Source organism: Diaporthe citri, assembly GCF_014595645.1.
Source record: "Diaporthe citri strain NFHF-8-4 chromosome Unknown scaffold_1, whole genome shotgun sequence".
In the NCBI taxonomy this organism is placed as follows: domain Eukaryota; kingdom Fungi; phylum Ascomycota; class Sordariomycetes; order Diaporthales; family Diaporthaceae; genus Diaporthe; species Diaporthe citri.
The window spans coordinates 8,680,196-8,696,972 of record NW_025064846.1 but is presented as its reverse complement, the minus strand read 5'-3'; the positions used below and the strand labels follow the sequence as shown (position 1 = coordinate 8,696,972).

General features: G+C 57.1%; 4 protein-coding genes across 4 annotated transcripts; 2 read left to right on the top strand and 2 right to left on the bottom strand.

Moving 5' to 3' along the window:
- Positions 1-364: 364 nt before the first annotated feature.
- On the bottom strand, positions 365-4,004 carry INS49_002239 (uncharacterized protein; the record flags this gene model as incomplete). Its single annotated transcript, XM_043163053.1, has 3 exons — positions 365-3,363; positions 3,450-3,643; positions 3,736-4,004. 3 exons carry the CDS (start codon positions 4,002-4,004, stop codon positions 365-367), a joined length of 3,462 nt encoding a protein of 1,153 aa, XP_043031559.1.
- A 4,174-nt stretch (positions 4,005-8,178) lies between these two features.
- INS49_002238 (uncharacterized protein) lies at positions 8,179-10,675 on the top strand (the record flags this gene model as incomplete). Its single annotated transcript, XM_043163052.1, has 2 exons — positions 8,179-8,692; positions 8,748-10,675. 2 exons carry the CDS (start codon positions 8,179-8,181, stop codon positions 10,673-10,675), a joined length of 2,442 nt encoding a protein of 813 aa, XP_043031558.1.
- Positions 10,676-12,185: 1,510 nt separating this feature from the next.
- On the bottom strand, positions 12,186-13,119 carry INS49_002237 (uncharacterized protein; the record flags this gene model as incomplete). Its single annotated transcript, XM_043163051.1, has 2 exons — positions 12,186-12,369; positions 12,458-13,119. 2 exons carry the CDS (start codon positions 13,117-13,119, stop codon positions 12,186-12,188), a joined length of 846 nt encoding a protein of 281 aa, XP_043031557.1.
- A 948-nt stretch (positions 13,120-14,067) lies between these two features.
- Positions 14,068-16,725, top strand: INS49_002236 (uncharacterized protein; the record flags this gene model as incomplete). The annotated part of the gene is made up of 2 exons (XM_043163050.1): positions 14,068-16,471; positions 16,535-16,725. 2 exons carry the CDS (start codon positions 14,068-14,070, stop codon positions 16,723-16,725), a joined length of 2,595 nt encoding a protein of 864 aa, XP_043031556.1.
- Positions 16,726-16,777: the final 52 nt, after the last annotated feature.

The following is a 16,777-nucleotide window of genomic DNA, read 5'->3' as shown; positions in this document are numbered from 1 at the left end:
CGCCCGGAGCTTAAGCTCGGCACCTCCTGGGCTCTCACCGCTTCTGCCGCATCGGGCCGTGTCTGGAAGCTGCATGGTACAGGAGCTACACCTACTTATATGATCAAAGGTGAAAGTAATACAGCTAACTTGACATTACATAGCATGTCGAGCACAATTTCAAAGTGAGCGGTTTTACAAGTTTCATGATCGGGTGCACCATTCAAAGCTTTGCAAGGCTGGCAGTATTTCAATTTTAATTTGCTATTCTTGTGACGCTGACAACAACGAAGGTCTGTCTTGTGGGCTGGATACGCAGAAACATCTTGACTCGGATTTGTTTCCACAAAGTCAGTCCCGCGGTACTCAGTAGTCCGCCCACTACTCAAGCTGAAAGCTGCATGGCCGGCTGCTCCTCAGCAGTAGGCGTCTCAGCATCCGCAGTCCTCTCCCTCTCGATGTCCAGGCTCGCCTTCTCCTTTTTCTTGCCCATGGAGAACCACCTGCCGCCTTTGGACTTGTTGGTGCCAATCGACGGGCTAGAGTTGAGTGAATCAAAGCTCTTGCCAAGCAGATCCTCCCCAGCGCCGTCTTTGCCGGGCCAGCTGTTCTCGGCGACGTCGCTGCCACCAAAGCTCGGGCGGTGCTCCCTTTCCGAGCCGGCAGCTGAACCTGGCCCGGTAGCCTTCCTGGAACCGCCGAGCCGCGATGAGATAGCCGATCCTTTACGGAACAGCTTGCGCACCACGTTGTCCGGCCCGGCGCTGGCCGAAAGCTCCTTGAGGCTCATCGGTGGCTCCGATGGTGTGTTCGAAAAAGATTGGTCGAGCGACAGGGAATCGTGAGACTCGCTGATAGATGCACGACTGCGGACAGACATTGATAGGCGTGAGTCGGACCGTTCAGCAACGGAGTCGTTCCCCGACGAGGCCGGTGGATCCTCAAAGGCTCCCTTGGCTTGGTCTCTGGCCTCTCTGGTCCTGTCCTTACTCTTCGCCTTGTCCTTGCTGCTGAAGATACTTCCCATGAAGTTGGGAGAGAAGGACGGGACAGTGGGATTGAGTGCTTTCAGAGACTTCTTCGTAGGCCGACTTCCGATCACCCCTACCTGTGAAGGGGAGACCTGCGGGTTCAGTAGGTCATGCTCGTCAAGGATCTCATCGTCCGCGGACGCGAGTGTCGTCTTGAGAGCCGAAGGAGAACCGCCGATCGACGGACGCCGGGAAGGGTTCCTGGACCACGTGTTGTTCTCGGGTGACCAGACGAGTCTTGAACGAGGGAAGCCTTGTTGCTCTGACGGCGGCGGCCAGAGATGGGATCCACTTTCGGTCGAGGGCCGAGGCATCTCAGACGAAGAAATAGAGGCCGGTCGCGGGCTGCTCTGGTCGCGATCAAAGACGCCGGTCATCGCCCGAGAACCGAAGGGCAACAGATTTCTAGCTGAAAACCCTCTCGTCCCCGGTGGGGGAGCGTAAGTGTCCATGGTATCCGGGCCGACTGAGTTGCGATTGAAAACGTTCCAGTTTGAGAGGCTAATCCGGCGCCTGTTTGGCACCCCATCCAGTTCATCTGTCTGACGGGGAAATGATTGACTTTGTCCGTGCTTGAGACTGCCCAGCTGAGGAGGCTCGTCTATCGCCCGCGCGGGTTTGCCTCGCTGGAAGGAGAACAGGGAAGCCAGTCGTTGAGTAGCAGGTTGTCCAGGTGCTGGGGCAGGAGACGCGAAATGTCCCGAGTTGATCGAACGTCTTTCGTTATCGTCGTTCGGGAACGAAGGAAACGGCAAATTCTGCTGGGACCCGTGAGCGCTTGAGAAGATACTGCCAGAGCGAGCCGATTGAGGCGACTGAGGATCATGCTCAGGTGATGCCGTCTGCACAGGTCCGAACGGACTAGCAGGTTCGCGATGAGAGACAGGGCTGCTAGGTGCCTCATCCTCGGAATGCTCATCATCTGTGAAGATGTTGCTGGGTAGGAGAGCGGCTGCCGAGGGGCTCAGGGGCGCCCCAGCTGTCAACGCTCTGAGCTCATCCCCATCCATGTCGTCCATGTCTATAGAAGACAAATCGATAAACGGCGCAGCAGCAAAGCCCGGTGGAGGTCGAGTGCCGCTGTAGCCAGGTGGCTGTGGGAGCGAATCCAGCGCAGCAAAGGGAGGCGCGGGCGACATGACCACATTCGAGAGCGAGCTGCTGTGGTGGCTTCGGCGTTTTGCCTGGGCCTGCGACGAAGCATCGAACTCGGCGCCTGGGGTGTTTGCCTGGTTGTAGAGGGCGAAAGCGGCCTGCGGGATCTGCTGAAGCTGAGCGTGGATCGAATTGAGACTATCATCGAGCTCCTTGGCCCGCTTGGTCTCTTGATAGAGCTTCATGTTCCAGTCCCGCTCCCTCCGCTGCCACTCACGTCTTTTCTCAAGATTGTTTTGCCTCCACTCCTCGTCGTCCTCGCCTCCCGGTAGCTTCTTCCGGTCGTCCTCCAGCAGCTTCACTTGGTCTCTCTTGAACTTCAAGTCCGCTTCCAACTGCGAACACTCCGCCTGCAATTTTTCGTTGCATTGGCGGACTTCTGCCATTTTTGACTTCGCGTCCTCCTCGACGGACTTCTTTTGCTCTTCGAAGCTTTCTTTCTCCTTGCGCCACTCTTGGATCTGTCTCTCCATCTTCGCGATGTTATCGTAATATCGAGAGCGCTCGGCTTGTTTCGACTTGAGCTCCTTCTCCAACTGCGTTCTCCGCTGCACGGTCGACCGCATTGCACGTTCGGTTGTGCCCATCTCCTTCTTGAGCTTCTCCGTCTGCTCCTCTTTCTTCTTCTGCTCGGCCTTCTTCTGTTGTTTCTCCTGCTCCAATTCGTCCAACAATTTCTTGCTGTCTTCTTCCTCCCTCGTGATGACCGCTATGGTGTCCTCGATCTCAGCCTTGATGCTGCTGAATCTCTGTCCAAGCTCTCTGACTTCGGCTTCGGAGGTACTATCCTTGCGTATGGGTTTCTGCTCTATGCTGCTCACTGACGGAGATGCTCTCCTGCCAACAGTATTCCGTCTCGGCACCGCCCCAGCCGTGCTTGGCTCTCTCGTCAAAGTCGGGCCACCGTCTGGAATTGTTGCGGATTCGATCGCCGGCAAGGGACTTCTCGGCGCGCCATTCTCGTCGGCATTCTCGCCTTGTGTTGTGGAGGGCGGCTCCTCAGGTTCAAAATTCGGGGGCAGGCGGGAGTTTCCTAGGCGTGGTCGGCCACTAGGGTCAAAGGTCTGGAGGCGGACGACTTGGCTGCCGGCTTGAAAGCTGTTGGACCCGACGGCGATGACCCGTACGTTGTAGAAATGGTTTGGCTTCAGCCCGGTCACGGTGATGGCCGTTTCTTGGTTTGCTGGAGACTCGCCCACTTTTTTCGCGACACATGTGTTAGAGTCTAGGCACAGATCTTCGATCTCCAACACGACGCCGGTTGCCCTTCGTAAATTTGCTTACCGACTACGCCGTTGACCTGGATGAGGAACTTGTGCACCGGCTTGCTGGGGTGCGGTCTCGCCCAGCTCACAGTCGCCTTGTCGAGACCAATGCCAGAAAGCACGACATCAGGGGCGTCGGGGACATCGACGCCAAGGATGTTGATCAGTTCGGGAACGGGCTTCCACAGCGTCTGGGAGGCCCTTCGAAGCAGCCTGTGGGAAACTATCGTCAGCTACAGCGTCCCCAAGAGTCCAAGCACGGTCGCGTGCTCGTGCGGACGAGCATGTGCCGGGTCCGCCCGTACCATAATGCTGCGACGCTGAAGAGCACCATGGTGGCATTCTCCTCGCAGAGGCGGTCCAGATGTTCGAAGTCGATGTGAGAGGCGGCTTTCATGTAGATGTTGTCGACCGAGATGTCGTTCTGGTCAATGTAGGCGGCGACGTAGATGAGGACGCAGCAGGTCGCCACGGTGACATGCACAAAGGCGCTCTTACGCTCGATGAGCCAGGCGATGAGCAGACAAATGAGGGTGAGTAGCGGCAGAATCGACGTCCAAGAGATCCATAACATATCGGAGTGGGAGTAGTGCCGGCCGAGGAGAGGAGGGAGGGTGGAGCGGATCGGGATCGGGGTGGGATGGTGGTGAGGCGGAGGCGGAGGAGGAGGAGGAGGGAAACATAGAACCGATCATGGGGCCAGAACAGGAAAAAGTAAAAATGCGATGTGGTAGATGCTGTTAATGCCGGGACGGATAGTGCACACAAGGTCCAAGTCGGCCGAGTCAAGCCACGGAAGGCCAACAAGCAAGCTGGTACATGCACGAGGATCAGGTGCAGTCTCTGTGTGCGAGCGACAACGTCTCCTCTCCGCGCGACAGAACACAGAAGGGATTTTCTCTCATGCGATGGCGACGGCCTGGTGACTCCTTGGGGCGAGGCAGAGTAGCAAGCAGTATGGAGAAGTCGGTAAGAGAAGGCCAGCCAAGCTCGTCTCCACGATCTGAGGGTTCAGGGGTTCCTCATTCGCCGGTCCAAGGTACCAGCAGCTGCCCTGACCTCCGTTTTCCCACCCTAACGCGCATCAGCTATGACGCTAAGCCCTGAGCGAATCTTCCAACCGCGAAATTGCAGCCGGCTCAATATAACCTTGAACAAAGCGAGAGCCTCATCTCGGCACTTCGAACCGGAGACATGCCACCTCCAGGGCCGACTATGACAGACTTGCATAAATCCACGTAACCATGGCAGCAGTCCACTGATGGACTCGCATGCAGCGCGGGAAAACAGGCAGAAGGGGCAGGCCTACGGTAAGCTAGTCTATTGTGCGATGTGAGCGTGAGCGTGTGAGTGCGTGCTTGCATTTGCGCCGGCACAATGGGATAGGTCTTCAGGCCGACAAGTGGATTCTCCCGCACATTGATCGACACTGCAAACGGGAGACCTGCCCCCAATCATGCCCTTCGTACCGGCACAATGCGATGACAGTTGCAGTAGTGTGCTTGAGCTGGCACGCCCCCATTGTGCTTGATCTGCTCCCTTCCCCCTCCCTGTTGGTCATGTGCAGTTGCACAACGTGTAGCCCGGCGCCGGAGGACCCTCGATGGCGACGCGCGACCCAGCCCGTCGAGACCGTGGCACGGGCGTGGCGATGGGCTTGAGATGCCTCGGTCGCTAGTTGCCGCGTCACGACGAGATGCAACCAAGAACAGCCGCGGACCAGCAGGAAGCTTATCTTGCACACGTGCTAGTGCCATTCTAGTCGCAACGGTGGTTCGCACACCAGGTCCGGAGGTTCCATCGCCTCATATTAGACGGTACTGTCTGCGAGTAGTCCAGTCCGCATGCCAGTGTTCGTCCACGGCCTTGCGGGGTCAAAAGAACATGCACACCGGCGATTTTGTCCGCCATTGACTTTGAGATGTCCCCGGTTTCCTCAACCGGGAACGGTTGAGGGACACAGCCTCATCCTCGTCAGTGTGCTGTTTTATATGGCATTAAGCGCAATGGATTGCACATGACCATTACCAGGATCGCTCGCATGGGGTCGCGGCTCATTGCATTTCCATGCAGGGGCCATGGGCGATTGGGTGCGGCTGCCTTGGGAATTTTATGAGGTCTCGGCGGCAGGGCTGAGGCAAGTTTGTCCTAGATGGGCGTCAGCCTCGTCTATCCATCCTGCCGTCAGACGGCGACACGGTGAGTGATGACCTCAGCAGAAAGGCTACTGGCAATCCTTCGACGCATAGAGAGGACTGTTTCAGGGACGGCTTTGTCCGGGGCAGGCGAGGGTCTTACATCGGATGAACGTCCGAGTGTCGACGAGGCCTTTAGCGATACTTTAAGGAGGTTGAGGCCCTATTAGGCATAGACGAGACCTAGCTTCGCCAGGGCTGGTTTAACAGGAAAATCTGTCCACGCGTGCCTTGAGAAACTCTACGGCAGCAGCCAACGAGCCCGAGAACCCTCTGGCATGGCTATTGACTGGGGCCGTCGATAGTAGCTCGCGATATAGAGAAAGTCACGACATAGAACCTGCGACGCGGCATCCTATTATACTCGTGTCTACCTCACACGAGTCAATAGGAAGTTACGTTATAATTCCAAGAGATCGATCATCTTCCATAGGACCATCCTCAGTAGTCATCCTATTAGAAGGTGACCTACAATAGATAGGTGTTGGCAAGTCGTATTCGGCATCGCTGCTAGCTGCCCAGTGTTCTGCTACAAGAAGATCGACACAAGCATATTTCAACAAGCACATGACATTCGTCCTGAGAGGAGGTGTGAGGGATCAATTGCTGTCTGACTCGCGGGAGTTGAAACATGGTACCCAAAACATGGAGCATTATCACTGGTAATGCCCAAAGTGTACAGGAAGTATGGAAGAGCATGTCTTTGGACTGTCGCACGTGGATTCCGGTCTTCGAGAGAAGGCCCATATGTTAGCAGAGTAGTGTCGTGCAGACCAGGAGGTCGGAGGAGCTAATTGAGTATGTTCACCGTGTGTGCTCCCAGCAACCGACACACGCACCACATCAGGACATGGACAGTCCACGTGGGCAGTTGATGGTGAGTTAAATGACCCCGAGAATGGAGCACAGGAAGACAGGTTGAACTTGAAAGAATGTTGGGACGTGTTTCGTCCTCACCGTCAGCACTTAAGACGGAGTGCCCAACAAGCTCCAGGGTTGATGGGGGATGGGCAGCGGGCTGGCGGCGGCGGGGTTGGCCGGATTCGCCCTGCCGTGCAGGCCTGGACAGGGTGGTGGCAGGGTCACACTGTCACACGGGTCGACTCGTGCCCAAAGCTGTGGACCATCTAGACAAAAGGAAGGGGCGACTTGCTGACTGCGGATTGTGGAGGATCGTCGACCGTGCTGCCATGGGTGTTTTTGCAGTGCTCTCAGTTGAGGGGAGGCCGGCTCGTCTCTTTAGAAGTCGTGCAAAGCAGTAGTACATGGGTCTTCTGTCAAACGCATTACATACAGTACTATACATCCATAGAATTTTCACCACGCCATGATGTCATGGGACATCGCAGCAGGATCGCGTTCGGGTCCGTTTCCGGCCGTCTCAACCGGACGGTCACTCCCTCGGCCACCCTCATGATAAGGGCCGACCTGTGCAGACGGTACCTGGGTAGGCAGTCCTCAACGGCCAGCCCGTCAGCACGATCAGGCAGGGCAGAAGGCCAACCCGAGTGCGAATCAGGGGTCAAGTCAGCTGGTCTTTTGGTGGCATCCATTTAGGTGGTGAGACATCGGGACGCCGCCTGGGCAGACGGCCAGCGGACGGAAATCCCAGCTCGGCTAGTTAACGTAACGGCAACCTCCTCGCTTCGGACCTGAGGCTGGGGCGTCCATCCGTTCTGTCCACCAGGTACATGTATTTGTTGGGCGCTGGAGGGCTTTATTATCCCCGACCCCATGCGAAGAGGTCTGAAGCCTCGTGACACAACAATGACTTGACCACTCTGGGCCAGGACTGCCATACTGCCGTGTCCCCCGGCCTTTGTCTCTCAGTTTCCTGGCAAACCCTTGCTTTGCCCGTTGATCGCACCTCTTCAAGCCTGGCCCCTCGTTGCTGTGTCATGGCATACAGCAATATTAAGAAGAAGACCTCCTACGCCACCGAGCTATTTTAACTAAGATCCAGATATTCTTCTCTCTTCTCTCCCTTGCGCGGTTTTTCTTGGCAAAGCATTTGACTCTTCTTCCTGAGCCTGCCCTGTCCCGTCCTATCGGTATCTCGGTCCTCTGCAATACTCTATCTCTTTCTCTCTACCTCGGACTGTCCTCCTATCGCAAATAGACAGGCAGTCAGCCCCAGTTTTAACCAGAACAAATTCGCATCCGTTGATTCGCCCGCCACCGCTGTCACAAGCTTGCCAGAATCACAAGCAGACATCCCAAACCCGCCGCATTTCCCAAAGCAGCCTTGCCCCATCGCTAGACTCCCAGCCGTTCCCACTCGCTTCGACTTTCCGAGGCTCACCGTGGCCGACCAGACCCGTATTTCCCCCCCTCAACGCTCGATCAGCCTATCTAAAGAATTGCGCAAACGCCGTGCAGCTCGGGGACACCCCCTTTTCCTACATACACGCTCCTCATCGACCCTCCACGCCGTCCGCCAGCTCCAAAAACCGCATGTGACGCTTCCCGCGCTGCATCACCAGTGGGACACCCACGACGACATCCCCAGCCTCATAGCCACGCCTTTCTACCTTCCGATCCACTCCCACAGCCATGCAGTACGTGCGCAACCTGTCGGACTCTGTCTCGACAGCATGGAACTCCATAAATCCAGCCACCCTCAGCGGTGCCATCGACGTGATAGTGGTAGAGCAGGAAGACGGCACTCTGTCATGCTCGCCCTTCCACGTCCGCTTCGGCAAGTTCTCGCTCTTGCGCCCCTACGAGAAGAAGGTCGAGTTCAGGGTCAATGGCAAGAAGCAGGACTACGCCATGAAGCTGGGCGAGGGCGGCGAGGCCTTCTTTGTGTTCGAGACTAGCGACACCATCCCCCAGAGTCTGCAGACGTCGCCTCTTGTGTCCCCTGCGTCGAGCCCACCGCTAGAACCTTCAACACCCGGGAGGGCCGCTACTATGCCGCCTGCTTTGCAAGAACCGCCACTGTTGGACTTGGAGGACTTGGACGCTGAAAGGGACGCCGAAAGGGACATTGACAAGCTGTCATCCACGAGTTTCACCAGACCGCTTCCTGGGCCGATCTACTCGAGCTCAGCACCGCGGGAAAAGGGTTGGTTGTCACTGCTCCATCGTGCCCGATGCTCTCCAAGCTAACATTTTTCAAGGGATACTCTCCCCAATGATGACATCGCCCGAACTCTCGGGTGGCAGGCCCGTCTCAGGGGACTGGTCTTCGCTCCGACCACACAGCGATGATATACTGCGCGAGTCCGCGCGCCATAAGCGCAAAGAGTCCAATCTGAATGAAACAACCGACCTTCCCGATCTCTCCGACAGATCCCACAGCCCCCCACCGTTGCCACCGAGCGAGGCCCTCGAGCGCGCAATAAACTTGTCGAGAGAGCTGCAGGCTGTGAACCTGCCCACTCATGTCACCGAGACGGGCGATCTCATGTTGGATATGACTGGGTTCAAAAACAATGAGGAGGATGCCATCCACGCCGAAATCCTAGCCAGGAAGGTGCTGTCTCAGGAGCTTGAGGGAAACTACGATATTGGCGCGCTTTTCGGAATCGATGAGCACGGAAATCTCTGGATATACAGCAGCGAGGAGGCCAAAGATGCAGCCATGCGCAAGACAATGGAGTCTGCTTCTGGACTTCGATCCCAGACCTTCGACGCCGATGCGGTGTCTGACCCGGGCTACCATAGCGATGACAGCAGCCGCGACTCTGCGACGGCTGTGTTCCCAGGCCACCGCCGAACTGAGTCGGATGTGGGCCACGGTATGGATTTGCAAACTCCGCCTTCGTCACCCGGCTCGAGCAAGGCCGGCCGTAGCGGGATGGGCGATCCAAACATCAACTATGCCAAGACCCTGCGCCTGACTAGCGATCAGCTGCATGCCTTGAATCTGAAGCCCGGCGAGAACTCCATGAGCTTTACGGTGAATCGCGCGACTTGCTCGGGGTCTCTTTACTTGTGGAAACACGACACTCCGGTGGTGATCTCGGACATCGACGGAACAATCACAAAATCCGACGCTTTGGGCCACGTGCTAAACATGATAGGGCGTGATTGGACACACGCTGGGGTTGCAAAGCTCTATTCGGACATTGAAGCCAACGGCTATAATATCATGTACCTCACCTCACGCTCAGTTGGACAAGCGGATACCACCCGCGCGTATTTGGGCGGCATTGTGCAGGATGGCTACAGACTGCCCCGGGGCCCAACGATCTTGTCCCCAGACAGGACAATGGCAGCGCTGAGGCGGGAAATATACCTGCGCAAGCCGCAGGTATTCAAGATGGCCACCTTACGCGACATACGTAATCTGTATGGCGCGGATACCCACCCTTTCTACGCCGGCTTCGGCAACCGTCTTACGGATCAAATTTCGTATCGCACGGTGGACGTTCCGAGGACGAGGATCTTCACGATTAACTCGAACGCCGAGGTGTCACTCGACCTTCTGTCGCTCAACAAGCTCAAGCTGTCCTACGTGTCCATGACGGACGTGGTGGACCACTACTTCCCGCCTGTGTCCACGATCGTCAAGGGCGGCGGGGAGGAGTACACCGACTTCGCCTACTGGCGCGACAAGCCGCTCGACATGGACGAGTTCTCGGCGTCCGAGTCTGACTCAGACGACGAGGACGCCCGCCGGAGGCCGGCCGACCTCGAGAGCCAGTACGCCGAGGACGACGACGAGGAGGTCGAAGGGGACGGACTCGCGGACTCGTACATCTCGCGGGGGTCATACGATGACGGGTATGGCTATGCTGAGGGCGATGGCGAGGGTGACGGCGAGGGCAGCGTGTTCAGCGGCGATTACGATGAGGAGCAGCTCGACGGCGGTATGATGGGGAGCCTAGTGCTTGAAGAGGAGGACGCCGACGACGAGGACGACGAAGACGAAGACGATATGGGCGAGGCAGAGCAAACGGAGGAAGAGGCGCAAATGCTCTCGCCGCCGAAAGCGGTGGCGCCGCCTAGGGCCCCGTCACCCAAGGTCGCGGTCGAGGATCTCAGCGCCGAGATGATCACGGGGATGATGAATCTCTCCGTGGAGAAGGAGCTTGAGAGGTGAAGGCTCCAACTTGTTTGATGCGCATGGGGGCTTGTCTGTACGATTGGGAGCAGAAAAGTGAGGGCGATTGCATACTTAATTTGGCGGGCTTCCGCTGCGGGTTCAAGAGATTGTAAGGGACTATGGACATGGCCCCGAGAGTCATCCACCATCATCATTGCACAGCAAGGCGTCTTGGTTTGAAATTCACAGTGGATACATAGGGGCATTAGAAATACGCATTAGAAGCATGGAATTATCATTTTGTGTCTTCGCTCCCTATTAAAGACCGGCTTGCTTCCACGTAAACAGACTCTTGCATAAACTCGCCTCGTGGTGCTGTGTGACTTGCACCGCCAATCTTGATATAGACCGGGCTTTCTGAGAAAAGAGGGAGAAAAGTTGTCGGCCCTCGCCAAGTTCCGTAAACACTGATACTTAGCGGCCGGTAAATATTCAACCCATTACTCCCCATCTTCAGCCTAGGGGTCTGGCCCCAGTTCTTCCCGTCAAGCACATGGCCTTGCCGACAGACCTTGCCATTCCCCCACTTCCCTTTCGGTGTTTCCGGGTCTGATACTAGGAGTTCTGCCCCGATTTTACGTGTGTTTTGCTCGCGGGACTGCTCGATCTTCACTTTTGGCAGATCGGGGGTCCCAAAAGCGCGCCCTTGGAGTATTCTCGACACAATACCCGTCAGGCCGACCCCATCTGTGACCACGTCGCGTGTTCTGCCCACGATGACACCGAGCTCTCGAGAACTCTAGTTATCAATTCCATGGATACTACCAGCTGATCTCGCCAGATCTTGACTTCATCACCTCTATCGCACTGGACTTTTGAGGATCACACGTTTCCTGCATATTGGCCGCACGCGAGATTCCAAGACTTGCCGTGGGTCGACATACCCTATTCGGATCGAGGAAAATCGTGACTACCAGGTATACCGCCTTGCGCGTTGGATGAATCATTTGCTGGTTGTGGCCATGCGCCACGCGCTGACGCTAAGTTTGGAGTAGCTTGAGCCGACCGACCGGCTGCCGATGTGGATCGACTGGAGACAGGTGTTGTCATAGCTGATCGCGGAATGCCTAGGAGGTCCAATGGATTTTGGTACAGCGACCACTGGTTATTCCCGGCATTCGCTTGTCTAGGGGCCGATGTGGATGAAGTGGATTTCGTGCGAGAACTCTGACCGGCGCCAGCATTATTGCTTTCTGAGGTGTGACTGGAGCCGCCCAAGTTCCTGCCGTCAAGCTGTGCGATTTGCCCGTCCGAAAAACTCGAGAAATGATGGCTTATCGTTGTCGAATTGTCCGCCAAGAACGCATGGTCCTTGGTCCGCGACTGTACAGGTTCAGTCCATAGCGTATATCCATTCTCGAGCGGGGGAGCAATATTTGCGGATTGCCCCAGATTAGCACCGGCCGCGGCTTGGAAGAACCTATTAGCAGTGATGTCGATTCCATAAACCCACTGCTCCGGGTGCCGTCCAGGTAGAGCCCGGCGTGAGTGTGTCCTGTGCAGAGTCCTACTCTGCAGTCATATCGACGTCCTCCTCGCCGACCTGCTCGCCGGGCTGTGCATCTTGCCCTGAACCAAAGATGTCTTCCATTGTACCACCCTCAACTCCGTCGCCGCCGACATCCTCATCATTTGGCTGATGTTCCATGGCGTCAACCATCTCCTCATCATCGTCGTCCTCGTCGTCTCCACTGTCATCTTCGCCGTTCCGCGCGAGCACGTCTCGTAGCCCCCAACCTACGCCACTGAGCACGAACTTCTCGCTTGGCAGTCGCACACCATTCGCCGGGCGGCACGCGCGGCAGCGCGACCTTGTTCCTCTCCGCAGCTATGCTTGCAAGAGCATCCTTGCTTATAGCGCCGCCACCCGTCGCGCCGCCGCCGCCCCGAAACTGGTAAGCCAGCCGTGCACCGATGGCCAATTTCACCGCATTGGCGGTGACCATCGCATCCCCGCCGCTGCCTGGAACTGTAGCCGTGCCGCCCGCGGTAGCAGATGGCTTCGATCCGGCGTGAGTGGTATAAGGATCGGCAGCGAGGTAGATGGAGTCACTAAGCACAGAGGCCGTGTGTCGATAGGCGAAGTCGAGTAGAAGAAGGGGTATGCGAGACTCGAAGGCCGTGACACCTTGGGCATTGAGGAGCAGCTCGATTGTGCGTTGGTCGCGCGGTCGCGGGGCGGTGGCGGTGGGTGAGGTTGGTGGCGCAGGTTGGGAGGCCGTAGCCGCTGCTGATGGGGAGCCTTGTGCTGCTGCTGATGGTTGGGGCTGTGATTGCGACTGCGATGGTTGCGAATTTGAGGCCACGCCATTGGTAGCTGGTTGTGTCTGGGAGTTGGACGGTTGTGATTGCGACTGGGTGTTGTTGACGGTCTGAGAGGCGGAGCCGCCAGGCGAGGAGGAAGGCACGCCGTTTGTCTGAGGCGCGGCGGTCGAAGACATCGTGAAGTATGTCGAGTGCGACGGTGACCTGATGGCGTGAGGTTGTGCGGACGAGCAAGGGTCGCGACTTTGCACCCGCGGCGACGTGGAAAAAGGATGTAGGGCTGGCGAGAGCCTGAGGCAGTGTTGTTGCCTAGAGGCTCTTGGGGTAAGAGTGGATCAGTGCCTTGTGTTATTCTTAAATGGTTGTGAGCGTAGAGATATCAACTAGCGACGTTCACCCATGACTTTGGGCTCAAGTTGAAAGAGGTTGGATTGCGATGGACTAGCTTGCACGCTGAAGGAGCTCGTGGTGAGGAAGGCCGGCCTGAGCTCCAGCCGGCACCTCCCTAGTTCGCCGATGGAGTCGGCAACTGGCGAAACAATTGGCCGCCGAGAGTTGCAGGCAAGTACTCGTACCTTTGTACCCAGCAACAGCAGGGGTGCGAACCTTAAAAACGCTGAGATCCACCGAGGGGCAGCAAGCAGTCAATCAGGTACTTAGGTATCTACGTAGGTGCCTACCTAGGTAGAAGTGATGGATACAGCTCACTTCGACCTCCGACGGCGGCAAGTGTCGGGATTTCAGGTAATCTACTCAGTAGGAGGCCCGGGTGTCTGAAAGATATCTCTCCGACCGCTCTGGTCTGTGGACTGTCTAGGTATGCCCATGCACTGATGTTCCTCAGTGGACGGGGACCTGCCAAGTGCATGTACCTTGCCGCGGTCTGCCGATGCAGGAGCTCCAGTCGTTACGTAGTACATGATACTAGCGAATTGAACTTTTCCAATTAGATGACTCTACCTTCGACTCATACCAAAGATAGTGGTGTGACTTGTAGGAAAGAAGACAGTATAATTCGACTTGGATTGGTCTTTCCTGGTCTCTTCGAGTTCATCTCCCAGCTAGCTTTCTCTGGACTCCGCCCGGACTACAGTCGTCCCAGTCATCGTCATTCGGAGAACGCCATGGAGACGACTCTGCCCCTCCCCTTTCTTATCAGCCTCGCTGCGCTACCAGGCCTGGCAGGGCCAGAGGGTCTGAGTCGGGACGAAATCAGCTGCCTTGGCTCAGTCTTTGCTGAAGTCACTCCAGACAACCTGGATCAGACCCTAGCGTTCCTCAGCCAGCACAATGTCGACTTCCTGCCGTTCCTGGACGTGACTCAACTGCACTCCAGGGACGACGTCCTGTCCCTGCTCGATGCCGGCGCACGAAAGGTCTTCGTGAAGCCAGAGAACCTGCCAGAGTACACCGAGCATGGCTCAAGAGTGGCACCCGCCATCACAAAGATCAATGCACTCGAGTCGGCCACGGAGCATGGACTCCTCATCTCAGACTTTGACCACTCCAAGTGTGAGATCGGCCCATTCCTGGAGAAGGCGAAGTCGACCAAGGTCAAGAACCTCTTCATCAAGCCCGTCGAGGGTGCGATTCTTGAACACTTCATCGATGTCGCTGCTCAGCTGGGAGCCACTCCCATTCTTCCTTCAACCGGTCTGACCACGGCCAAAGACGCCAGCGGCAAGTTGTCGGTGTCAAAGGTGCTGTGCTCCACCTGGAGCTCGGACCGCCCAGACAACCTCATCCCGACCGTCGTTACGGATGAGACTGGCATTGCTCTTGGCTTGGTGTACAGCAGCGAGGAGAGTGTCGGAGAGGCCTTGCGAACCCAGACTGGCGTGTACCAAAGTAGGAAGCGAGGTCTTTGGTACAAGGGAGCGAGCTCAGGAGACACGCAGGAGCTCGTGGGGATCTCTCTGGACTGCGACAGTGACGCATTGAAGTTTGTCGTCAGGCAGAAGGGCCGTTTCTGCCACCTTGAGCAGTTTGGTTGCTTCGGGGAGCTCAAGGGGATACCAAGGCTGGAGCAGACGCTCAGGTCCAGGAAGGAGTCCGCTCCGGAGGGGTCATACACGGCGCGTCTTTTCAACGATGAGAAACTCCTGCGGGCCAAGATCATGGAAGAGGCTGAGGAGCTGTGCGATGCCAAGGCACCAAAGGACGTTGCTTTCGAGGCTGCTGATCTCATCTACTTTGCCCTCACAAAGGCTGTCGCTGCCGGTGTAAACCTGGCGGATATCGAGAGGAGCCTTGACGCCAAGAGCTGGAAGGTCAAGAGGCGCACAGGTGACGCGAAAGGCAAATGGGCTGAGAAGGAGGGCATCAAGCCCGTCGACGGCACCACTACAGCAGCCGTCACCGCGCCTGCCACCTCGAGCCCTGTGCCATCATCAGACAGGATCACTATGAAGCGCCACGACCTTGCTTCGCTTGCACCTGGCCAGCTCCAGCAAGTGCTGAACAGACCATCACAGAAGTCTGCCGATTCAATCATGAAAATCGTCGTGCCTATCATCGACGACGTCAAGAAGAATGGCGACAAGGCTCTGCTATCCTACACTCAAAAATTCGAGAAGGCCGCCTCTTTGACCTCCACCGTCATCAAGGCTCCTTTCCCCGACTCCCTCATGCAGCTGCCCGCCGAGACCATTAAGGCCATCGACGTGTCCTTCGACAACATCAAGAAGTTCCACGCTGCGCAACAAGAAGAGAAGCCCCTCCGCGTTGAGACCATGCCTGGGGTGGTCTGCAGTAGATTCTCCAGGCCTATTGAGCGCGTGGGTCTGTACGTCCCCGGTGGCACGGCTGTCTTACCATCTACAGCTCTCATGCTCGGTGTCCCTGCCATGGTCGCCGGCTGCAAGAAGATTGTGCTCGCCTCGCCACCGCGTTCCGACGGCAGCGTCACTCCTGAAATTGTCTACGCCGCGCACAAGGTGGGCGCCGAGAGCATCGTGCTGGCCGGCGGTGCCCAGGCCGTTGCGGCCATGGCGTACGGCACCGAGAGCGTGAGCAAGGTGGACAAGATCCTCGGCCCGGGCAACCAGTTCGTGACTGCCGCCAAGATGTACGTCAGCAACGACACCAACGCCGGCGTGAGCATCGACATGCCCGCGGGCCCTTCGGAGGTCCTCGTCATCGCCGACAAGGATGCCAACCCCGCGTTCGTGGCGAGCGACCTGCTAAGCCAGGCTGAGCACGGCGTGGACAGCCAGGTCATCCTCATCGCGGTGGACCTTGGCGAAGAGGGGCTGCAGGCCATCGAGGACGAGCTGCACAAGCAGGCCATGGCGCTGCCGCGAGTTGAGATTGTGCGCGGGGCCATCGCCCACTCGGTCACGATCCAGGTCAAGACGGTCGAGCAGGCGATGGAGGTCAGCAACGAGTATGCACCAGAGCACCTGATCCTGCAGCTCAAGGATGCCGAGAAGGTCTCGGAGCTGGTCATGAATGCGGGAAGTGTCTTCATCGGGCAGTGGACGCCCGAGAGTGTCGGTGACTACTCTGCTGGTGTGAATCACTCCCTACGTAAGTTTACGATCTCTGTTCCTAGTCCTTTATTCAGATGACAGCTGACGTTACGAAATGCAGCAACCTATGGATACGCCAAGCAGTACTCGGGTGTCAACCTCGGATCCTTCATCAAGCACATCACCAGCGCCAACCTGACGGCCGAAGGTCTACGAAACGTGGGCGGGGCCGTGATGCAGCTGGCCAAGGTGGAGGAGCTCGAGGCTCACAGAAGGGCAGTTGGCATTCGCATTGACCACATGGACAAGTAGATGATGCTCTCCCATCAGAGACAATGTTAAGGTTTGGATAGCTTGAGCACTG